Raw genomic sequence first — 25,544 nt, forward strand, 5'->3', positions numbered from 1 at the left:
TTGGACCTTTTTAATGTTCGTGTTTCCCCTCGAGAGAGGAACTGGGTAATATTAGGGATATTCAAATTGCTCAATAGAGCCCATCTGCAAAGCACCAAGAGCAGCTCACAATTATAGTTTCCAGCAAATGTGGAAATTTGGGCGTTTAGCAGCAGTTGGAGATTACAGCTCCTGCTGACAGTGTAATTGCTTAAAATAGGCTGTAATGAGGACTTTTGGTGCAGAAAATATGGTAATAGAAAAAATGTTGTCAGCTCGTCTTTGACATTAATTTTACAAACCGGAGGCCATTTACAAACAAATACATTAAGTTTAATATGTGTGTTACTGTGATCCTGTATCTGGTGTCCTTGAGTTACATTGTGCTCTGTTTAAAACAAGCTCAGAAAGCTTCCTTAATTGTGCGCTTTTTTCCTGTGGGTTTTTCAGAGCATTTAAGGCTGCATGCAATATTTGAAAAAGTTAAGAAAACACTGCACATAGATTCTTCAGTATGGGTCTCTGTTTTCAAATAATTATCACGTTCTGTTTGGTTTTCAGATCTATTATGGCTGTGGATCCCCTTGCCCTTATATTCTTCCATTCAGTTTAGGCCCAGACTTTTTCAGTGGTGGTGGTTCGTGTATGAATTGAATTATTAGTGTGGACATCTCCATGTGAAATTAGACTAAGCCCTCGTCTATGCCTAAGAGCTCACTGTATGTAACAGGAGATTGGTCATGGGGATGAAAGGGTTTTGTAGTAGTCAACTTGAACTTTTTTCCTCTTGTACAAAGGCACTCTCAAAGTGGCCCATACGTCTCTCTTGAGTTACTTGATATGAGTGATCTGTTTGATGTGAGCCCGTTGTAAATTAAAAAACAGTCTGAAATAGTCAAGAAACGTACGGGATGAAACAATGGCTTTAAATCTGTCATTCAATGTACGGAGCTCCTATGGAAATCAGAGTTATTAATAGACCTCATAAGGTCTCCATCTAGCATCTGATTTGCCCCATGGAAGTCTTCAGAGGTTTGTCTCTTGGAAGGAGTTAGCAGCAGTCTTCAGTGTTACCAGCCATTCACATCCGGAACAACTTTTACTATATTTAGTTATTTAATTTCTTTCATTAGGTGCTGTTGTCATTTTACGGTTTTCAATTTAGATGTGGGGGATTATAGCTGGTCTGTGGTGTGATGCTGAGCATTTGGTTTTAGGCATCACTGCCTTCAAATCTCTCCCTATAATGAGGAGATGGATAAAACCTTCGGTGGTAGAAAGAACGTTTTCAGAGTTTATTGTGTGGCTGTTTTTAGGAGTTTTGTTCTTGTATTTGTAGCTAGTTGTAGCACATGAGCAGAAATTGGCAGGATTGAACCCAGGCCTTAATGAAAGACCCAACAGCTAACATTGATGTAATGTAGCAAAATTAGGGGCAAATTTTTTTTTCTTTTTGACATCTTAGTAAACTGCTCCAGATGTTGAAGATGAGGTGCGATCAGCAAAGACAGAGAGGAACTGGCTGGACAGCAGTTACACTGGATCATAACACTCCCAGGCGCTCTTTAGTTTTTACGAGACAAAGATAAGGGCTTGGGTTTACCGAGGAGGTCCTTTTTGGTTTTGGCTCAGCTCGCTGCTTGATCTGGGAGTTTTATGGCTGCTGAGTGCATTTGCCCCTGATGTGGAGGTTCTGATTGATGCATTGCCTCAAGATGATTTGGGGAGGTGCCTCCGAGACTTGTTGGTTTGGCATACAGTCACGACGAGGCCCTTTCTTCTGCTAGATTCCTTCCAAACTATTTTTAGGGCTTCACACCACCAACCCTCATTGCTCCTAAATAATGGGTAATACATGTGAATTAGGGAACCCCTTTTTCCATTCTGAAAGACCTCTAAAAAGCCCTAAGTTGTTATTCCACCACTAACTCTACCACCTACCAGACTATGGATTCCTCCTGAAAAATTCATTGCACACGCTGCTGCATGTTTTTAAGCTTTGTAGATATCTATAGATGTGGTACATGACACTTGAATAACTGGGACAGCATTATCAAATGCACACACAAGTTTTGAAACATTGTGACCTCAGATGCACTGTTGATTCTCCGTCCTGGAGCTACTATACTCCGGATGCTACTGCTGTACCATCTGTGGTTTCCCACCCAGGAGTTGAATCCACAACCCACTGGATAGGCAACCCAGGATGTATGGGCTGCTACCAGCTTCTGTCTGTCAAGTGTATGGGCCACTGTGGTTGACCTTTTATAGTTAGGCCTTATTTTCTAGTTTGAATTGGAATTCATGTGAATGTTACAGATTGACAATGAAAAAACTAAGCAAGATTTAATTTTAATCAAATCATTTGAATTAAATTTCCATTTTTTAAAAAACTTTTTTAACTTCCTCATCATTTGAATTGAATTAAAATTCCCTTTAAAAAAACAAAACTTTTCTTGTCTCCTATTAGGACTATGTAGTAGGGAAAATCATTGTGTCATTCATAAAAACATTAAACATGAAATCAAATGTAGCCTCTCTGTCAGCCTCCATAATCGACAGTTGCTTCAGATGGAACGAGGCCCAGTCTCCTTGTGCCTGCACCAGTCTGTCACAAGTCAGAAAACACAAAGGAAAAAGTTGAACCAGTAAAAGAAAACAGCCTGTGGAAGTTTGTAATCAGATAGCACAAACTGGATAATCTCTGTCCCAATGCCATCCGGAAATCTTGCCTTTGATTCCCCGGCTCGCAGGGAGCAAATGGCTTACAGAGATTCCACCATAAATCCATCTGATCATCAGCTCAGCGGGGCCTTGTCTTCAGGACCGAGGAGACAGAGGGCGAAGACATGGAGCTTTGGAGAATCTATTTTCCTTGAATCCAACCCCCTGTAGCAGTAACAAAACCCATCTCTGACTGTAAACGATAAAAAGATGGAGTGATGTTGGCACAATATGGACTCCTCAGGCAGGTTGGAAGCCAGAGCAAGTGTTCTGATGAGAGACAGAGAGAGAGAGAGAGAGAGAGAGAGAGAGAGAGGCAGACAGAATGAATGAACATCAGAGAGTATAACCTTGGAAGTGGTTATGAGAAGGTCTACGTGCGTATGCCCATGTGTATCTGCTTATATTTGACCGTTTTGTCGTTAGAAATGGCAGCATTTCCATGGCTATGGAGATGGAGGCTCTAGATTGTTTATAGTGTGTCAGGCCTTCACATAAACTTCTCCTGAAAGTCCACCTCCTCTGTTTGTTTTATGACCCCTCCACACCCTTGCCCTCTAACACACGCCCCATATGGACATGTCGGAATTGCAAAGGGCAGTGCATTTATCTAGCAAATTCATCAGCATTACGGCAAATGTTTTTTAAAAGGTTTGCAATTCTCTATATTTGACACAGGATTGCATGACAGACTACGGTGGCTGAACATAACTCAAAATAAGACTACTGCCAACAGCGTAGTTGCCTATATTTGTCCATCCCTTCATTTGAATTCCCAACATTGGTGCAGTTTCACCCAAGTGACCCATTGCGCTGGTTTCTGCCTGGCATTCCAACGTGATTTAAAGCATCTGCAGAAGGCAACGCTGAAGTGTGTCATTCAAGCGGAGGGCCTTACGCCCAGCCACCACTGCCTGTGAGTCAGCCAGGCTGCTCAACCCGCTGCCTTTGACTGCTTTGTCTTTGAGGTTTGATGGAGGTTTGGGTTCCTGGTGGGCTGAGGTTACTTCAGCTCCTCAGACAGTCCTCAGACACAGGAAAGCAGTCGGGGGAAAAATTAAACCCAGCGGCTTCCTGCATCCACTGAGTCAAGTGGTGATCAATACACTCTGGGCAGGATGCTGCCGCTCCACAGCCTAATCCCTGCTCTCAGGCCATCCGGACTACAGCAATCCCTCAGTGGAGGTTATTACTTGCTTGGTGCTGCTGGTGATATTGCAGTCTGCGGAAAGATTGCATTGCAATTAGGGATAATGTTCACTTTATTAGTCCTTTCTTTATACAGAAATTCTGGGAAGAGATTGTGTTGCAATTAGGGACACCATTTGCTTTATTAGTCAGATATTTAAACGGGCATTTTAAGGAGTGATTGCGTTACAATTAGACATTTACCATTTTAGATGGCTTTTTAACCCATCTGGTACCCTGAACACAGTACACATTAATCTATGACAATTACGTGACAAACAGACTTTAACCTACACCAATGACTACTGTAGATAAAACGTTAGGGGCATTTTTGTGTGTATATAAGTGCAACAAGCTTTCATTTTGTTTTTGTGTCCTGCACAGGCTAAGGCCACCATAGTTGGCCCATTTTTCACTGCACTTCTCCTCATGTCATCGCCCATTACCACTTTTATAGAGATGGATACGTTTGACATTTTCTTTTACTTTGGGTGAAACAGAAAGCTATAAAAAGGAGTAACACGGTAACTGGGAGCCCCTGTGTGTAATTTCTCAGTGGAGAAAGGTAGGCTTGTATGACTCCATGTTACACAAACTGTGGGTGGTCTGTGTTTTATGTCTCAGGGTGAGTGTGTGCTCCATTTAGCAGACCCTCACCCCTTTGACCTATGAATAATTCCACTCTTATTATAGAATAGATGACGCCATATAAGGCAGGGCATTTTTAGCCAGTAAAACCAGTTATGCAGAGCCAGCCAGTAGCAAGCTACTTGGTAAAGTGTAAATCTTTGATCTTTCCTTCGCACGATTCTATTAAAACACATTTCTCTATACCTGACATTTTATGCTCCTTGAAGGCAGAGGAATACTGGTCCGAGTGCTTTTCAAAAGTAGTTCCCTTGCTCTACTGTGTGTGGGTATGTGTTAAGTTAGAGTCCACTTGCCCCGCGAGCATGCTGGAGTTGGTAGTGTTTGCTTTTATCTTGGCTGGCCAGGGCCCCTGTGATGTGTGGGTAAGAGAAGAAGAATGTAATATGAATAATTGCACAACATGTCACTCTCCATGGTGGGGGAGAGAAGAAAAAGAGATTGTGTGGAGAAGGCATATGGTTAGCCGAAAAGATAATAAACATGCCGAACTTGAAGGAGTGAATCGCCCTGGCTTGACATTGACCACATTGCTTCTTTAAAATGACCAACATGATAAGAATTTACATGTGTTATAATTGAGTTGTAATTGCTCCAAATCTTTCGTGAAAACTTTTAGACAGTTATAATTTCCAGCTGACAGAGCAGAGCAGTGGAGATATTGGGATACTGGGTGTTTTCCATTCGCCTGACTGGTTGGTTGAGATATCACAGAGATATCAAGGAGAGGACTGCACTCTGGCTTTTGGCCAGGCCCAGGCCTCTTGTTGCATTGTTGTGTTATGCACAATTCATCCCCAAATTTCAGGGAAGACGTGAAACGTGTCTGCTTTCATTACATTGATGAAGACAGTAAGAGATCTGAAATCCATGGGCGAGGACTGGGTTACAGCTCCAAGATGATAAAAAGCAGTTGAAATGATTTGTTTCCAATGAGTTCCAAAAAGTTGACAGTTTTCCATCTCTCAAGTAAGCTGATGAATGTTGACAGTACCTCAGTTGCTTTGGAACCTGGTGTATAAAAGCTACGCAAACACAAGGCCTGCTGCATTCCGCTTACGTGCTCAAACCCCCTGCAATATGGCTTTGGTATTTCTCAACATTGACGGAAAGTCCTCTCCCATTTCTCTCTGTTTGATTTATTCTATCTTGCTGGTTTCAGAACATTGATACTCTCCAAGAACACTTAGGCCTCTACAGTACGTGCCTTCCAGCTGCACCTCACATGTGCAATTAAGTTGTCAGAGTAGCCTCAGCCACTACTTGCGCTGTACTGGAGGTTGGCGCTTACACTGTTCAAGGGGTGCTTATGTCTTGTATCATGTGCTTAATACTGCGTGTGAAATGATGGGCAAAGTTGGAAAACAGGGCTGGTTCCATTTCTGACAGATGGATGTCAATAATATTCATGTTCAAATCAGGTCCTGACCACTAGTAGTCAGCGACTCACCAAAATGAAGAGAAGATTGAATGATCCCTGTACTATAGGATGCTCATTGTAAACCAGATACATACTTGACAGGTCTACCATTTACCAATACCACTAATTTCAAATAACATAGGCAAACAAACAGTGGTTTGCTGCAATAGAGGAAAAACATGATGCAAATAATCAGGGACTCTCAGACAATCCATCAGAAATTATTAGAAATTAACTAACAGTTTGAATTAAAAGCTGTGGCTGGGTTTGGGAATTCCCCTATGTGTCTGACAGTTCACTTGAATGAGATGTGTGTTTATGTGTGTGTGTTTTTGTGCATGCCTCTGTGTGTGTATGTGTGTCAGGGGGCTGTGTGGAGTGTTTTATTGTAGCTAACACATTGCAGTTATTAGCATTAGGGGGTAGCTGTGCCAGCGTAAGCAGCATGCCTCACATGCTCAGTCTGGGCTTGTGGTTAGCTGATGGAGACATCTGAAGGACCAGAGCCTCTCAGATCTAAATCAGGAACAATTTCTCCCTCTTTCCCATTCTCTTTTCTGTCTCTCCTTCTCTTTTGCTTTTTCCCCCACTTTCCTTTTGACTCACTCTCACTTTCCTCTTATTTTTGTGTCTTGGCTTCCTGTTCTCTTCCCCATTATTTCTCTCACTCCTCTTTTCCCGCTCCTGTTCTGCTTCTTTCTCTCTGTCTCTGTCCCTTTCCCTACCTCTCTTTATCTCAGTGTTTTCTCTTTTCCCCCAGTCAGACAACACTTGTGTGTCAGGTCTAATAGTACTAAAAGTGCAGGTCACTTTGAACCTTGAATGCTTATATTCACAGATCACTAGGCAGAATTTGAATGGGCTCTAATGAAGAGAAAATAGAGATGGTAGACAGCTAGACTGCTCAGTCCGGTTCCAGTTGCAGTTGAGTTCCTTGCTCTTGGCTTTTAATCAAGACCTGGGATTGGAGTCACTATGATTTACAATCCTTTGTTTGAACAACAATTGTGGAAAACAAACATAGTCAGCAAGGATGAAAGGGCCATGACCTCCGAGCTCCCTTTGCTTTCTAAAGACTTATCGCTTATGCTGTATGGAAATAACGAGCAAAAAAGCCATTTTGTAACAAAGAAACCGATTTTATGCATGAATACCCTGGCTATGAGATTTACTGTAAGTCTGATTAATGGAGAATTATGCACACTTTAACTGGAGCAGCAACAGCTACTGTACCGTAAACACAGGACTGGTTTCTGTTGCTATTACTTGAGGTTTGCGTGTAAGACTAGAGAATATTTCTTAGGGTTTAAATCCACACCACAGAATGTAATTGGTCTGTAGTGAAACAAAATAGCCCTTAATAGGGTCACATTCAGATGTGGACAATAATGGAACTGATATGTCCGCTTTACTGAGATCTTGCAGGGCAGGCCCTTGTCAAAACTACTGTGCAGTGTTTTAGAGATTAGAGGAGGGCACTAAGCTTAAGGCCTGGCTCACGACTCTGCACAGTGAAGCCTGTTTTACTGTGTGGCACTTCTCAGCCCATGCCTTGTTACTGTCCCACAGTCAAACATCTGCACAACAACTGCGGCCAATTACCTCCTCTCAGGTTAAGTCAGAACAAGGACAATAGCTGAATGTCCAAGTGCACTGAGGAGAAGTCAGAAGCCCTTCTGTTGCTCCCTGTGGGTCTGGTCCATAACCTGGATCCCTGCTTGTCTTTATTGTTATTCTGGGCATGTTGGAGGCAGATATTAAACATAGCCAGTTTGACTTGGGTACAGTGGAGGCACTCTTGGCAGAGCTCTCCTGCATGACATCACCAGGACTGTCGTTGTGATTCCTCCGGGTTCGGAGTGAAATAGTTTTGTAATTGTGCAGCTCCTTTTGGCAGATGCCTTGGAATCTTTTCCACGTCCCCGCTCCCCCTCTCTTTAATGAACATGTTATATTTCTGGGCTTCTGAAAGAAAGGAGGCACATGTTTGGAAAATTAACCAAGTGCTTTCGTTGTAACAGTATGCAGGGCTGAAATGTGCTTAGTAACACTTCTGGTATTGCAGACCTTGTAAACAGTCCCCCCCTTTGAAATGATAACAAAAAAATCCCACAAGTCTGTCTATTCTTTGTTGTGGCGGGGCTAATTATATAGGTATGAGAGTTTTAAAAGACGCAAATTACAGATAATTCATTTGAGTATAAAGAAATAAACAAGAGTTTCAAGTAAACCAGGGTTGGGTGCGTATTTTGTGGAACTGACTCTCCTTCATTTGAAGTCAAGGATATGTTGTTTATCTGACGGTTAACACAAACATGTACAGTATGTGCTGAGTAGTTAGCAGAGTTGCGGTGTGTGGTTTCACAAAAGAAAATTGACTTGGAAAAGATTTTTATGGAAGGATCATAACAGCTTGCTTTTGAACATTTGGAAGCTGCAAATTAATTTTAGCTGTACAGTTTATAACTAGGCAAAAAAAATCGACCATCTTTGCTATATTTTTTAGAAGTTGTAGGCTACAGTATGTTTATATGTCATTATAATGTAGATGACTTCATGACATTATTAATATTATTATATTAGATTATTAATAGATGTATGTAACATTCCTAAATAATTAATGTAGGTAAATCTTTTGCTTGACTACCTCGTAAGCAGAAGCCTTTTTCAGAAGCTGGAGTTTGTCTATAGCTGCAGTTTCTCTGTTACACTGTTCTTTTTTTTCCAACCCACACATTTCTTTTGGCTCAGAAAAACAAGGCAAGAAAATACACCAATTCAGTTCTAATACAGCAGCACATTGTGTACTTTTCAGGACTGTAATATTTCATTAGTGCAATACATCTATTGTAAATGGGAGTTGTCTTTCCCAGTAGTGGATTTCATTTCTTGGAGAGAGAGAAAGAAAGAGAGAGAGACCACATTTTTGTAATGAGCTGTTTTCAGTGAGATAATTATTCAGAATGTCACACGATGTGATATTCATCAGGGTTCATTTCGGTCTCTAATCCCCCCAATCGGCCATGGATTCCAGCTGCATGGCTGTACTACTCTGTGTTTGTAGAGTCAGCTCTTTATGTTGAGACTGTATGTGAGAGTGTGTGTATGCGTGTGTGTGTGTGGGGTTGTATGCGAGTATTTGTGTTTAGTACGCGTGTGTGGTGTCCATGTGTTTGTATTTGTGTACATTATATAGCCTGTACATATTATTCAAGCACTTTTGCTCATTTATGTGTGTGTGTGTGTGTGTGTGTGTGTGAGGGAGAGTGTGTGTCTTTGCAGCTCTGGCTGGCAGCAGCCTCCTCCAGTCTACGTCCGTCTGAGGAGAAAATGAGACCCCTGTCTTTAATCACAGTGTAATGGCTTTCTGCATTTGTTACAGTTTCATTAAAAACCCATTAGCAGCTAATTTTTTAGTTGAGCTGATGGATGTGTTAGAAGCCAAGGGAGGTTAAAGAAAAGGTAATTTGAGTCAATTGCGATGAGCCCCGTTCTCTTCAGCTCACATTCCAGTGGGGTCATCATCAATGGGCCGAGCGGCTTAAGTGTAAAAGAAGTGGCCACGTACCATTTGACATTACTGGAACCCTCCCAAACGGTGACCGCATGCTTGAAACATTAAGCCGCTTTTCATCTTTCATTCCTCTTGGTGCCAGCTGGAAGCCATTCTTATGAGAACCAGTGTCATCCCTGTTAAAACAAGCTTCAGACGAGTTGATTATGGATGGGAGGAGGAGACGCAGAATGAGAGGAAGGGTAAAGTGGATGGTAACAAGGAGGAACAAGATGAGGAAGAATTGTATAAAAAGGACAAACAGGCAGAGGATAAAGAATATGAGAAGAAAGAGCTACAGGAAAGAGGAGAAGAAGAATGAGGGGGAAAAGGAGTAAGCGCAGGTGGAAGAGCAAGAGGACAAGAAGAAATAGCAAGGGGGAGAGGAGGAAGAGTAGCGCTGAAATAGGAGAAATGGGTGTAAATGACCCATACAGCAGGAGCAGAGCAGTGTGCTCTCTGCTGGACAGTGTGTGTGTGTGAGGTTTGCAGTGAGAGTGTTGTTAGTGGGGTTCTGCACCACTGGAAACACAATCTGAAACCCATCACATCCACTCTGTGTTTCCCAACAGTCACCGGCAGCCAGCACTGGCGGGGCTTTATATTAGGGTGACGACAATTGAATGGTAAAATGTGTTGTGTGCGAGTGTGTGTGTGTGTTTCGTAGAAGGAGGGGGAGGTCTGATTGCTGGACCCTCCCTGGGGACGGCGGTCTGTGGGCCCTGACATGGGGGACAAGGCCTCAGCTTGTCAGACCTGGTGTGTGTGTCTGTGTTTGTGTGTGTGAGAGTGGTTTGGGGTGGGGGGTGGGGTCTGTCTGAGATAAGGAGCTATTGGGTTTCCTCCATTTATTTTCTCACTCCATAGGCGTTCGCCCTCCACTGCCTGGCCTCCACTCTCCAGGCCCGCTGCTTTGATGTCAGCATGAGTTTGCCAGCGACCTGCGGAGGAAAAACAACAATAACAAAAGAGTGTGTTTATCCAGCAATGGTCTTCTGCATGCTCCCATTAATCTGCTGAAACAGTGTGAAATTGACCAGTTTTAAAAATGTTTGGATTTCAGAGATCAGGCAGTTACAGGCAGGCAGGCTAGTCGGCAGCTAATCCCGGCCAACAATTCATTTTTTTTTCCTGTGTGCTCAACTGCAATTGAAAAATTGCTCAGTAATTTGTGGGGAAAAAAGAAGGAGAAAATGTCATATTTTACTTCTCAGAAATGTTGTATTGGGCAATAAAAACAAATGGTGGCAGTTTTGTTTTGTTTTAGGCCAATTGATGTTGACGTGAAAGCCTTGGAAATGACAAGAAATGGCAATAGAACCACTATTCTGTATTTTTTCTCACACTGTGCATGTATTATTTTCAGTAGGCTAAAATGATTTTAAAGTCTGCTCTGGTTAAACCTGTACTTGTTGAAACAGTTATATATAAACCATATGCTTTTCAAATATATTATTTTTGAAATTGGGCTACTGCATTATGTCCTATTAGGCTTAGTCAGTTCACAGACACTGGTCAAAACCGCTGCTTATTGTGATCTGAAGTAGTCCATGTGGTCCACTTAGCCTAAAAATGCAATTTTCTTCGTCAGTGTTACTCATTCACATCACAGTTTACATGTAAATTGCATGGTAATTGTTATGTCCACAAACAGCAGTTAAGATATTACCGGTTTCTGGTATCATGTGAGTTATAGCTTGTTTGTTTGCATTGTGAAAATGGTGACGATATCTAAATAGGTGATAGTTTCCAATAGTTATTGGAGGTGGTGGGGGGGTTCAGCTAATGTGTTGAGCAGCTCCGTCGAGGGTCGACCCTCCAGACAGGCCCAACACGCTGCCTCCTGGTCCCTGACCGAGCCAGACGTCTGCAGGGGGACAGAGGTCAGACCTGGCCTTCCTGTGCCCTAACCCTCCATGGGTGCCCACTTACCCTCTGAGTAGGGGGTCCCCCTCGCCTGTCACTCACACTGCCAGGGTCTGCTCCTTTTCTCTTTGCCTCAATCGGTCTCATTCTCATTCTCTCTCTGTTTCTCTCTCTCTCTGTCTGTTGCTCTTGATCTCACTTTCTGTCACACTTTCTGTCACACTTTCTCTCACACTTTCTCTTACACTTTCTCTTTGTTTTCTTCCCCTTGTCTCTTGTCTCTCTTTTTCTTTTCTTGCTGCCGTCATCTTTGGCCAACAGCTGAGTTGACATGCCTGCAAGCAACCCCCCCCCTCTTTTCCCTGTCCCTCCATCTTTCCCTCCCTCTCCATCCCTCCGTCCTCCCTCCCTGTCCTGTGCCCTGCCGTGGCATTGCAGGGATCAGTTTACCCGGCAGCAGCTGAGGCAGGCTTCATTTGTCCCAGGGCTTCCCTCTGAAAAGGCATTTTTCACCCCTGGAGAATAGCTCACTGCCCACGGTGACATTGAGCGCTTAATTGCACCACTGCCAAATTTGGCGGTCTAGTCCTTTAGTGGCAGTTTGAGTTGTTGAACTCAATGTACTCTTAGCCTGCAGGCCTATGCATTCCTTTAGGTATAGAAGTGAGAGGCTACAGGGAGAGTGTTTCTAATTTTAATGTGCTCAAAGTAGCGTATTACGATGTAAACTAACCACCCTAACATGTGAGCATGTCCCCTGATTGACTTACCTCATCTAGAGACCAGCCTTTTGTCTTTTCTATCAAAATATCTGTAAATAGTGCAGATGCAGCTTTTGAAGTGACGGCAAGTTTAACAAATGAAGTGTGAATAATCAGCAACAAATCTCCATCTTATTATTTGCCAATCTCTATACTTTGGAACCTTGATGAGGTATTTATTATTCCTCCCCGTTCTGTTTACCAATTCCCACCACTCAGTGATGGAGAAAAAACTGCTTGCAAAGTGCAGCTCCACCGCAAAGGCCCTTACTGAACTGACGTGTAAATATTTCTCCCAGAGCCTCACTCGCCTGTTTTGGCAATTCTTTGTTTACTTTACCGCACTGGGGGATATTTGCTTCTCTCTGAATGTGTCCACTGCTCAGATTATGCAAAGTATGTTTAAAATGTAATCTTCATCACCCGCACGCAGAGAAAGCAATCGCCTCATCGTCATTTAATAGTGCCAGAAACAGAGAATGTGAGTGTGTTAGTTGTGTGTGGTGTGTATGTACGTATAGCATATGAGTTGCCTGAAACGTATGGGCGTGGGTCTTCATTTGCACATATGTGTGTGTGCATTTCGGTGTGTGTATCTGTGTGTGTACATGTCAGATAAAGTGTGTGCACGGAGTTGCCAAATGTGTTTGGTTTTGACACCTTCACTGTTTACATTAGTCAGGATAAGGGGCGACTCCTGAGACCCTCTGCCACGCTGATCCCCAGTTTAAATGCTAACCACATGTGATCCCTCCCTCTCTTCGTCCAGATTGTCTGACTAACTCACCGCCCAGGCTGACTGTGAAAAGGTTACAGTGCCGCAGTAACCCCTAATCAGTGCCATACTGGGGGTTAACGCTCTCCACTCTCCACCTTTTTTCTGACATCTCTATTTTTAGAATGGTTCTATTATGTTTTGTTCCCTTTCTTTTTTCCTTTCACTGATGACTATTTTCTTGTGTGCATTAATTTCTTTCTTTTATTCCTTCCATCTTCTGGTGCAGACTTATTTCTACTGTGAATGTGAATATGAGGTATTGGTTAAATTAAACACAAGTAGAGAAGTAGGAGAATATTAGCTATAGTAGTCAATATGTGTTTTGTTTCCTCAGCTCTAATTCAATAGGCTGCTGTACTTCCCTATTTTTCCTCAAGGTTTATGCATAGTTTTAAGGGTTTTAGAGTGTAAATTACCTGGCTATATTCCAAATTGGAACAATATTTGTCCTGTGCGTGCTTTAGCTTAAAGGGAAGATCCAGCCAAATACAGAATTCACAAATTTTATTCCAATGATCTCTGATCTTGAACTGTTGAATCAAGAGTTGTGAACATGAACAAGTCTCTCCTAAAACTTGGAAACAAGAAGACCAAGACTCTCTTGAGAAGGCTACATTCTGCTAGTAGAAATTTTACAAGTCCACAAAGTCAGTCACTTTATTGTTAATGGAGCTTCTCCAGGGTTTGTCACTTGATGACATCAGATATGAGAGCCTTGGTTCTCTGCTTTAAGCTTTAGGAGAGAGTTCAAACATATTGCTAAAAAGTATTGATTGGACATCTACGACAACAGGAATAACACAGGAATTCTGTATTAGGGAGGATTTTCTTTTTAAGAGCAGTTGCTGACTTGCTAAGCTATGTTGATAGTTGTAGTTACCTTAGCTGTCGATTTATTAAAAGTGGCTGGTTGTCAGTCATCTCCCCAGCAACGTTAATGGCCCCACCTCTGTTTCTCCTCATGTCCCTATTGTTTTAGTTGCACCTCATCTCTTAGTCACAGAGCACCCTCGAAGCTGAGGCACTCAACTGGTTGAACCAATAAATAACCCCCTCTCCTAATCTCAGCTCATTTTGTTTATCTGTAAGCTCATCTCTGAAGGGGATGATCATTTCCTCCTCATACCTACACACACAGGTCTTCTTCTTACATTCCGGAGCTTAACAGTCCCCTGGTCTCTGAGTCCTGATGACATGTCCTGGTTGTAGAGGAGAGCAGAGGCCTTCGCCCCTCTCATCCAAGGACCAGAGTTTATTTGTAGAGCCCATGGAGCTGGTTGTAAAATGGGAATGGGAGGGGAAGGAGGGAGGGAGGTTAGTGGGCTTGTTTGGGGTGCGGGGGGTTGGCGATTGGTGATGCGTGGTGGATGCTCCCCTGATCACTCCTCTGCTCCTTGCACACACAGCCATGCAGGGACACACACACTGAGTCTGCTCCCCCTAACTCTCCATCTACTTCACTACCCGCCCTCACAGGCCTTCTTGTTTGTTTGTTTTTTCATTAGGACGACCACGAGAGCGGCTCCAGCTCCACCAGCCGCAGCGCCTCAGACAACTCTAAAGCCCTAGCCAAACCCCGTCGCCTCCAACAGACTGCCCCCAGCGACCCGGACCTGCCCCCAGGTGAGTGATGGCCCTGGGGCCAGTGGGGCTACCCTACCTCCCTGCTTGGGGAGTGACCACCAGGGCAGGCAGGGCCTCAGTGGGGGAGGACAGGGCCACAGAGTGAGACAAAGATTAGGGCCTATTTACACTAGTGAGAAATGTGGGTTTTACTATGTTGCCTCCAAGAAGGCTAGATCAAAAGAGACATTATTTGCCAGTGCAAGAATTTGGCTTTAAAACTAACCCATTAGCTTATTATTAGCTCACTACCTCCAGAAGTAGCAGAACAATGCTAGATTAAAAGATAGATTTTATCTGTTTACACTGTGTGAAATATATCTGCATTTTTCACCAGTGTTGATGCAGCCAGAGAACCAAAAAGGGGGATGTGTCTATGATAAATCACTGAGTGATGGCTCTTATCAGCAAGGCCACTTGACCACATGCCTCCTACAGGACCATGGATTCCATGCCTGCCTCACTCCAGCCCTTTACAGCACCTCACAAAGAGGGGCCTTGTTTGATTGGGGCTGGTCAACAGCCTTTTTAAAGCATTTATTAAGATTTTTATCAATTTCTAATCTTTTCCTTTAGGAAAGAGGCTCTTTGAGGTGACACTCAAGGTTATTCTCACACACTCAATAAAACACACAGACCCCATTAGATTCTTTTATTATCTTATATATTTTTATTCTTTATTTTAATGCTAGCACCTTAGTATTTGGGTCATTTAGTTTTTATGCAAAGACTGGAGAAAGAGAGAAATAGATGTGCATGACCTCAGCATTTTATTTAAATACTCTCACACACTATATAAAAGGTATATAAAAAGCTCTTGCACGCAACATTATATTGAAAAAATATAACTGGCACTGAAAAGGTCTGGGGGTATGGAAAAACTCACCTTGCAGAGTGACAGAGAAACAGAGAGAGAGAGAGAGAGAGGGTGGCAGAGGAGAGTTTAAAGATGGAAAGAAAAGATATGGCTGTTAGAGAGAAAGAACAGAAAAAAAAAGAGAGTGGAGAGGGCTTGAGCTTTTAAGAGCTAGGTCAGTCTAACACCCAACCATAAGGCAGCACTCCCAGAGCCCCAGTATGCATGGATGTATGAACACACACTCCTGGCTGGTCGTATCTGGGGAGGATCCATTTCCAGGCCTGACGTTATGAGATAATATCGTTCCCCAGCTGTTAAAGCAGGGTGCCTCACACCCCAGCACCTCCCTCTGGGCCTGCCTCCAACAGATCTGCTCCCAGGTGTGTGTGTGTGTGTGTGTGTGTGTGTGACTGTGTGTATGTCCATGTGTGTGTAGCTTTGTGTGTGCTCTGGTGTGTGTGTTTGTGTGGACTTGTGTTCATATGTGTGTGCACCCCACGCCATTCCAGGACTGGACCTGGCTCCGATCCATTACAGGCTGTAGAGACAACTCTGGGGTCAAAGGTCGCGGCACCTCAATAACAATAAGGAAGCAGATGAATGCTGTAATTCCAGCCCTCCTAATTAAAAGGTAGAGGTTAAAAGGTAGAGGAGGTAAGACTAACCTGCTATGACTCAGACAGAGGATGTTTTCCTAAGAATGAGATACAAAACAAACCTGTCAGGAGTCTTTAATGTTGTTAAAGGACGTTTTCTAAAAGTGAGGACACATGGCGCAGCATTTCAAGGCAACGCACATTCATTCATTTGACTTGTGTTTTTTATATTCCACTGTGCTATGAATGTCGATGTCCCAAGTGCCTATTCCCATCCCAGTCCCTCATAAAGTTGGCCATGTATCCTTAAAGGTGTTGAAATACTGGTCAGTTTTTAGGGGTGATGTGGTGTTTGAAATACAAGGAACTTAATTTCGCTTTTCTTTTACTAGACCTCCAATGATGGATTACAGTTTGATACAAAGAAAAAAAAACAGCTTTTATTCTGTTGTACTCCCCTGAATCAAATGTAGTTTCTGTTTCCAACAGAGACCCAAGGAATGTTTTGTTGTTTCCTTTTTTGCCCTTCCTCCTTCCTTGTTTACGCCACATGCATGCTTCCCCAAATTCAAATTGAGTTAATCACATGCACCACATCTACAGTACACCACAGCGCTTCTGTCCCAGCAGGCAGGGATGGCCACAGACAGACACTGTGTGTGTGGGGGGTGGGTGGAGGGGTAATGGGGGAGTGGGGATAATGTGCGGCTAAGACCTGTGTTAGCTGTGAGACCAACGCAGGGCAAAAGCCAGTCTTGCCTCTTCGTCAGCATCTACGTCGACAAACCACCTCCTTGCGTCTGCTCCCCTCCCCTTCAAAACAACCAAAACAAAACACGGCCGACACTAGAAAGCAGCCACCAGCAATTATCCAGTCATTTGGCCCTAAGCTCTCACATGTTGAATGGATTTATCCTCCCTGTTCTCCCTGTGGTGGAAAATAGTGATGTTAATTCATATGCCATGGGATTGGTAGCCACACAAAGACCAAAGACCAAGTGCTTCCACCTTGGGCGATTCTGTGAGTGATTATGTTTACTGCTGCTTGTGGGGGACCAGCGGCCACCGTTTGTGAGAACCGCATTTCTCTGTTCCAGTGGGTTCCTTCTTAGGCCCTATTCACACTGTTGAAAAATGTGTTTTTTTATTATGGGTTCAAAGAGATTTCAAAGTGGTACAATCTGTCTTTGAGTCTAGCCTTGGCCTGCTACCTGTGGGTTGGGTGGACCAAAGTTACATACAGGGCAGGTTCAAAACTCTGCCTCTGTACGAAAAAAATCTCCATCCACATACTACGCTCTTTCAAAATGAAGAACCACAAAAAAAAAATTTACTTGCAACTACAGTAGGACATTTAGTGTGAAATGTCTTTACAATATGGCATTTTCTCTAGATTAAGTAATCTTGCACGCACGCTGTGATGGGAGACGCATCACATCTGCTACTATAGGACCATTTGAGTTCACTGGCCAAATTCATTCTTGACACATATGGCAACTTGGTTTTTAGGACATGTGATTGAAACATTTACGGTCGCTCTGTATCCACAAGCCTCAGATTGATTTGTATCACCTCTTCCACCCCTACGTAACACTGCTATGGGTGTATAGTCATCCAGGGCTGTTTATCTCTGCCTCTTGCCGTAGGGAGTACTAGAGCGTCGGAGGACCATTTTCCTGTGTTGCTCCCTATTGGCCAGTGAACTAATGCATTGACCTGGAACACACAACCTGGGGAGCAAATGCTAGTCCTAAGCATTCCTGTTTGTTGGATAATGATGCTCAGATCCAATTGTATTTTGTCAAGTTCAACAGCTGCTGTCTGGAAGGCATTGTAGTTTCCCACCCAGCCACAGAAGCACAGCATGCACATTAATTCAAGGGCTAAGTTCAATGTGCGTGTGGGTGCGTTCGTTCCTGCGTGCTCTTGCTACTGTGTGTGTGTGTGTGTGTGTGTGTGCATACCAGCACGTACATACATGTGTGTGAGTGCATGCATTTTGGGGTGGTGTGTGCATGCACTTGTATTTATTATGTGTAAGACTGATGTTTTTATGCGCTTGTGTTTTTTTGAGTGTGTGTGCAAGCATTGCGCATGCATGCGTGGTTGTGTAAGTATGCGTGTGATTTGGGGGGGATTGAGATTTTCATGGGCTGAAAAGCAAACACACTCCTGTGATAAATCCACGGTCCAGTGCTACTGCTGTCCTGGTACTGGGGCCTCTGCTTAGAAAATAAATACAGCAGCTGTTCTGGTATTACTGGGAAATGCTACTTATATGGATGGAGAATATCCCATACTGGTAAAAGCTGGTGCTTTCTCCACTGTGTACTGGAGACCTTCTGTACCACACTTGGCTGGGTTGTGTGTGTGTAGAGTTGTTCTATGGGAGGCCCAAGGGGTAACTCAATGGCACTCATTATGGGTGATAATAACTGTGTAATAATAAATAAGTAGTGATGTTTCAAGGACACTACAGGAAATTCATGCCAAGGTGGAAGTTACATCCCTGTTACTGTAGTTGCTGCCAACCTGGTAGTCTACTAACCTGCTGTCTTTGCTTGCCTTCTAACTAAGCTTCACACAAACACAAAAATCTGAGCCTGCTACTTTACTGTGGGTAGCATTGAGATTTAGACAGTACTGAGGGTCAGAGGGTCTCCCCTTGTCTTTTCTCCGACCTAGGCAGGCTGGCCCAGCAGTGTGGAACTGTAACTCGCTATGAGCTTAGAAGCAGAAAAGAGGACCTCATTGTAAACCTCTAATCTGCAATTAACTTGGAGTCAGGAGAAGCAGGAAAATGGACCTGGAGGACAAGGCTATATCAACACTTCAGCTCTGGCCGGCCGTGTTCTAATGTGACGAATAGCTCATGTTTTGCCATCTGGAAAACCTGGACATTGTATCATTATGCTCCTGTAAGACAAATAAAAGATCCTTAGGAGATATAAATAGGGATTTATAGAATTCTTGGAATTATACTCCACACTTGAAAGGCGCTGTTGTCCTACAGTAGCCGTGCATTCTTTTTTAATAAGGTCTAGGCTACATTGCTAACTGTAATAATTACATTTTAGAATAACACCGCAGGACCAACATACAGTATATTTATTGTCTGATGGACTTGTCAATCTTTTTCTCAGTGGCTAATAACTGGCACGGCTAATAGCTGCTAATACTTTCCATATACAGGAAAAAGGGTGAACATGGACAGTATAGTGTTTCTTTCCTGTATTGCACAGAAGAGAGTACTTGGCCTGTGCTGAGATCACATAAAGGAGTTGGTTTTTCCAGTCATTTTATGGTTGAACAGTTTTAAGTGGGCTCCTTCCCTGTGGGCCGCAGCACAGGTGCTGGCTGTGTCAATTGTTTACAGAAGTTCAGAGCGGCGCGATGGTTCGCGGAGAGACGGACGGGGGCCCTGGACCGGGTGTGAGGCGAGGAGAGCTATAGCAAGAGTTAGAGAGCGCTAGAGAGAAAGAGAGAGGGCCTTGACACGGGTAAATTAGATCCAGAGAGGCGAATAGCAGGGGGTAAAGCGCTGGTTTTACTGCCCAGGCTGCAGGTGCGACAGCAGCTTTCTGACTGACCCCAGAACCACACACACACACACACACACACACACACACACACACAGCCACATTCATGCACGCAAGCAAGCAACCAGGCACACACTCTCGCTCAGGCACGCACATGCATGCATGCAAAACCACGCACGCATGTCACGAACACACATTGCGTTTATGAGTTGAGTTTATATTATGTCATCCCCTCTTCCTGCCACTCTGTTTGGTCAGGCAGCAAAGTAAGGAGAATTTTGTCAATTGGATTATGCTAATGTGTAGTCGGGCCTGTGTACAAGTGGCAGAACAGCTAACCAATTCATATAAATATTTTCATCAACAGCACCATTTAGTTCTGCCTAATTATCGGTTCTGTTATGCCCCGGGCCAGACATGTAGATACAGGAAGACAAACATTTGGTTTGGAAAATAAGGAAAAAGCATTAAAGGTTTATATGTTTTAACTCAGAGTGACTGTGTTTAACAGTACATGGGAGGAATGAATAATGCCATTGGTCCTGTGGTTAGGAGGATTTATTGCTGTATATTTTCATATTTTATGGTCGAAACTCCCCTGTCTGTAATATTTTAAGTTCTTTCTTACTTTGTTGAGTAATGACCTTACCATGTATGTTTTTCCTGCGAAGCTTCTGTTTCTGGGCGTCACTGTGGCCATTAGGAGGTACTGGTAACACTGCAGGATGGCTCCCCTAGCTCTGCTGAAACCCAATCTATGGGACTGCTCATTCTCTCCTGCTCACTCTCTCATCTCTCCCCCTCCTCTCTTTCCATCAACACAAAAACCCCACCATGTTTCACTCTCACCACAAAATCTATTTCTCTATTCTTCTCTCTCTCCATCATTATCTAGCCCTTGCTCTCAATCACCACAAAATCTCAAAATCCCCTTTTCTCTTATTCGCTTTTCTTTTTATATCCCCCAATATGTAAAAATTCCAATTAAATGTTTCTTTATTGCCTTTAGGCAAAGTCAATGATAGCATAAACTTGTCAAGTCGTCACACTATCAAGTGAATGCATATTGAAAGTTTTTCAACACTAGTTGCCCATTTGTTTGTTTTTCCTCGTCATCAACTCGCCAGGATAGATCATTCATTTGGAATCCTGGCATTCCTAAGGCCAAAGTTTCATTGTGCCGCCCATAACTCTCTGTCCCATCCCGTGTAAATATCTAGGAAGTGCTGTGTGTGTGCGTGCATGTGTGTGTGTGTACGTGCTGCGGAGCTTGCCTATATTTAAGAGAGCATGCAGGCTCCTGAGTGGTTTTTGGGGGGGTTGGGAGGATATGTTCGAGGCAGCGTGTGCATAGTTTGGGGTTAAACAGGACTCCACATCTGAGAGGAGAGGGGAGCCCTTCAGAGATCCATAAATTCACCCAAGATTTGTAGTGCTGCTCAGGCAGGGTGAGGAGTAAAAATGTTTTCTTATGGATATTTAGCTCTTTGCACTGCTCATGTCCAAGGGATAGACCGTGGCGAAAAATAACATGTCAGGCCCTCCTCTTATTTACGAGCCCGTGAGGATGTCAGGGGTCAGCGGTACTGAGCCTAGGCTTTCAGGGAATGCAGCTCTGGATTTCACTCTTTTACTGTGTATCAACACTAAATTAACGTGCGGCTAATATATGTCCTCCTCTTCTCTCTGTGTGCATGTGCGTGTGTCTATGTTTGCTTATGCATGCCTGTTTATATCTTGGTGTGTGTTGATTTAAAAAAAATTGTGTGTGTGTGTGCAGGCTACGTGCAGAGTCTGATCAGGCGCGTGGTGAACAACGTGAACATCGTGGTGAACAACCTGATCCTGAAGTACGTGGAGGATGACATCGTGCTGTCGGTCAACATCACCTCAGCAGAGTGCTACACTGTGGACGATATATGGGAGAGGGCCTTCATGGACATCACTGGTGAGCAATGGCCACTTACATTCCCTGGTACTGGGATTAACTGGTAACTGCACTGAGACAAGAACCTATATACAAGGTGTTTAAGTTTGTTAGTTCAAACTAGGGTCAAACAGACGTATTGGACCAGTTTAAATGTGTCTGTTTCTTAAAATCCACAAAATTCAACTTCAACTGGAATCATAACTTTGAGGAAAGAGCTGCTTTGTCATGCCATCACAATAAAAGCCTATATCAACAAAAAAAATCGTTGTGGCGGTTTTCGACCATTGTTATCGGTGGAGAAATCCTCTAACAAGTGGGTCCTGTTCCAAACCAGTGAACAGAGTAGTGGTTACAACAATAGTTACTGGTCCTGTTTGGAGAATTAAACTATTCAGAGAATGACAAGTGCTGTTATCAGTGAGTGAAGGATGAGTGAGTCGGTGACAATTGAGAAACATAATTGTAACTGATTACACCTGATAGCTCCCACAAAACACACACTCTCACAGAGACAGACACACACATACACACACACCACTTAGTTGGACCTCTTGTAAATGCCACACTGCATAAGAGCCCTGTGGTGTCTGCAGAGTGTCATCTCCCCATTTCCTACGTTTGAAGGAGACCCAGAGATAATGGAGATTTACTGCCAGGGCCTGCTCCTGTCTCCAACGCTCTCTGTTAGTGTGTGTATGTGTGTGTGTACTTATGCTGACATTAAGTACGCTTGCATTTGTGCATGCGTACACATGCTTTCATGCATGTGTGTAGGCAAGTGGGTTAGTGCCAAGCACAATGTATGTGTGTGCCAACCTGGAGTGTATGAGTTAATCTATGTTGACTCTGTCTTCTCCTCTCCCTCCCCAGCTCCAGAGCTGGTCCTGAGGAAAGTGATCAACTTCGCCGACTGCACAGTGTGCCTGGACAAGCGGAATGCCAGCGGCAAGATTGAGTTTTACCAGGACCCGCTGCTGTACAAATGCTCCTTCAGAACGCGCCTCCACTTCACCTATGACAACATCAACTCCAAGATCCCGTCTGTCATCAAAGTGAGCAGCTGTAAAATGTAGCAATAACTCGAGTGCCTTCCAGTAACTTCCCAAAGCTGGAGATAGGACTTTGTGTGGCGTCGATGTTGCAAGGATGTGGCATAAACAGAGAGGCGGTGTTAATAATTTGATTCATCTCCTCTCGTCCTAATGTCTCGCACATTTTGGTATGGGAAAGTCTAAAGCTGTCATAGCTGCAAGAGCTTCAATACAATTGTGCTAGTCGAAGGTGTGACCTCCTAGTGATAGGTTAGCTGCTCTCAAATCAATGGCAGGATAATGACTAAGTTAACTCCATTGTTCCAAACCTGTATTGTTTTTAGACATGTGTGGAACAGGGCAGTTTGTTCTGGGAAAATCTTACTTCCTGGACTGAAATGGAAGATAATGCTGCAGATAATGTTATGCGTCACTGCAATAACCATCGGGATTTGGTTTTGACTCCGTGTTCCCTAAAGAGATTTTACTGGCCGTTTATCACTATCTCAACTAATTCAGGTCTGCTGTTTTGCAATATGGTACCATTCTTTCTTTCTTTCTTTACCATTCATATAATCTTGAACAGTTTAATCAGTGTTTGTGAACAAAAACAAGTCTACCATGTAATTGAGAGAACCGAGTCTTGAGAACCAAATCTGTAATGTCATGAAGCAACTTTTTCTGGATTACTCCATGAACTGTGTGTGAGGTGTTTGTGAGGAGTTTGTGAACTCAGTAAATGTTTGTTTGAGCATCAATCTCAAATGAGTTTAATTTCAAAACAATGTTAACAGTTTTGAGCAGAAAAGTGTTCCAATTCCCAGAGAATCATCATAGGTACTGTCAGTGTCCAGAGTCATTTTTCTACTTATTGTCAGTGGAGAAGCTCCAGAAGATGTTTGTTGAGCATCACAGATTAGAGTCTTGGCTCTCTTGTTCCTCAATTTGGTAGAGACTTGTTCATGTACCCAAATGTAAACTATCCCAGACGATAAGAATAACATGTTAATTCTTTTATTGATGCCTTTTTTCATCCCTTTTTTTGTGAGCTTTTGTAAAGCTATCCTTGCCAGAAAGTGGATTGTTTCTTTCTTTTTACCCACAGCACTATTTAGTCCAATAGGGAGATAAAACCTAGACATTACTGTGTCTTGTTTAGGTTTTATGGTCTGTGGTTTATATGTCTATGTACTGCATTTGTGTACAGTAATTTCAGAATCATTTGTTTCCAGTGCCACCTCTCTCTTGTTACTGCTTGGTGGGTGTAGTTCAGTCCCACTAACTGTTTTTCTCAATGGGCGGAATTAAAACCGAAGTGACCCATTCCCATTTATATACAGCCAGTCACAAATTTTGTGGGTCAGTGTGCTAAAATAAGCCTCCTGTCTTGCTGTTGACCCAGTAACAGAACAATATGAAATTTATTTCAAAGATTTGCCGCATTTAGCTGTGCCTTTGTTACAGTAAGTCAAGCAACGACAGCAGCAAACAAAAACAACTTTAGATTGCAGACCAAATACTTAGGCTTTTGACTGTGATTTGGTGCTTATGCTGCCATTTATAGTTTATTTCCACTGAGTCTTTCTCTTCAGATTCAAAAGATATTATATAACATAATGCAAAACCCTGTGCTTAAGTGAAATGTTGTTTAGCTGTTGTGCAGCATCTTACATATATTGTTTGGCTACCTTTTTTTTCTGGATCTGACTTCTTTTTATCCTGACATTGTATTTTGTCTGTATATTATGGGATGTACATACCCCTCTCTTGTCACTCTTGCTGTACGTCTATTTAGATTCAGCCCATGGTTTGTGGCTTGTAGCTGCACATCACCATATACTTTGTTTAACAGGAGTTGAAATTGCATCTCCCACATGGAACACCAAGCATCCACCAGTTAGCCAAAGGGGAATCCCTACCAGTTCTTACAGTGTCTCGGGCAGCCCTACGCCTTTCCATTAAATATTCTTATTCATGCTGTGTGGGGGCCCACCAGAAGTGGTTGGGCCTGCAGCCCATTTTATGTCCCAACCTATAGTTTAACAAATCAAATTTCAAATTTTAAACCACTTCTCATAGTTTTTCTCCTCTGCTTTTCCTCAGATCCAGACCATGGTGGAGAGCCTGAAGTTATCCATTACTGACCAGCAGCTGCCTATGTTCATCCGCATCTTAGAGCTGATTATTGCCCTCTACTACGGAGAGATTGGAGGGCACAAAGAGGGCGAGGGAGAGGAGGGCAGTGGGCACGTCAGGGAGGCTGTAGCCAATTTACCTGGTGAGTGGGGTCTGTTAGGGAGGGCAGTGACAATAACGTCTCTCACCCTAAGATTTTATGTCTCTGTGGTGCTGGGGTCCTCTTAATGATGTCAACTGATACTCTAACTAAAGTGATCAGTCTTGGTTTTAGTAACTAGAAATTTCAACCTTAAGACTTGATGATTGATATTCATCGGTCATTGCTTCATAGAAAAACAACATTTCTGTACATAATCTATTGTTGTCTAAAAGATGTTTGCAAGAAGGACTAGTGGGTTGTCTTATTTCAAACAGTGTTTGTCAGAAGATGTGAACAATGCGCTCAGATTTCGTAAGTTAGCGTTTGTCCCAGAGTGATTGCAGCATTTGTGTGTCAGTATGGTTACACCCGCAGTCATATTTCTCAGACAAAATTTACAAACATGGTCGAAAGCTCTTAAGTGGTTAATGAGCCATTGGAACATGCTGAAAGCTTTGACTTTTCCTCAGACAGCGTTCTCATCTTATTGCACTCTGCATGTTGCCTTGCTCTGTGCGGCGGCTCTGTCTGTCCATATGCTGTTGTTGTTCCTAAACGGGACATTGAACATCACTTTGACCATGGTGTGCGCTCCTCCTGCTTTTTCCACAAACAAAAGCCGGAGCGTGTAACTCGACACAGACTGTTGTCGTCAGGCCTGATCCCCTCCATCTGGGCGCTGGAGAGAGGCAGGAGAGAGGAGGATGAAGGGGAGAAACAAAAGAACCGTCAGATGAATCAAACACAGCCCCGTCTCTGTCTTTTTGATTG

The 25,544-nt window shown here is 43.3% G+C and overlaps 1 protein-coding gene across 4 annotated transcripts in view; it reads left to right on the forward strand.

Annotated features, from left to right (window-relative positions):
* Nucleotides 1-25,544, forward strand: part of vps13b (vacuolar protein sorting 13 homolog B) — a 351,965-nt gene that overhangs the window by 6,344 nt on the left and 320,077 nt on the right. For all 4 annotated transcript variants that reach the window (XR_013506903.1, XM_078287161.1, XM_078287162.1 and 1 more), the window contains exons 4-7: nt 14,423-14,540; nt 21,315-21,482; nt 22,335-22,516; nt 24,599-24,773. Coding sequence is in view for 3 of the 4 variants with exons in the window: in XM_078287161.1 (XP_078143287.1) it covers nt 14,423-14,540; nt 21,315-21,482; nt 22,335-22,516; nt 24,599-24,773 (643 nt within the window). In the remaining variant the exon portion in view is untranslated. The remainder of the gene's footprint in view (nt 1-14,422; nt 14,541-21,314; nt 21,483-22,334; nt 22,517-24,598; nt 24,774-25,544) is intronic.

The sequence above is a fragment of the Centroberyx gerrardi genome, chromosome 12, assembly GCF_048128805.1.
Source record: "Centroberyx gerrardi isolate f3 chromosome 12, fCenGer3.hap1.cur.20231027, whole genome shotgun sequence".
Taxonomy (NCBI): domain Eukaryota; kingdom Metazoa; phylum Chordata; class Actinopteri; order Beryciformes; family Berycidae; genus Centroberyx; species Centroberyx gerrardi.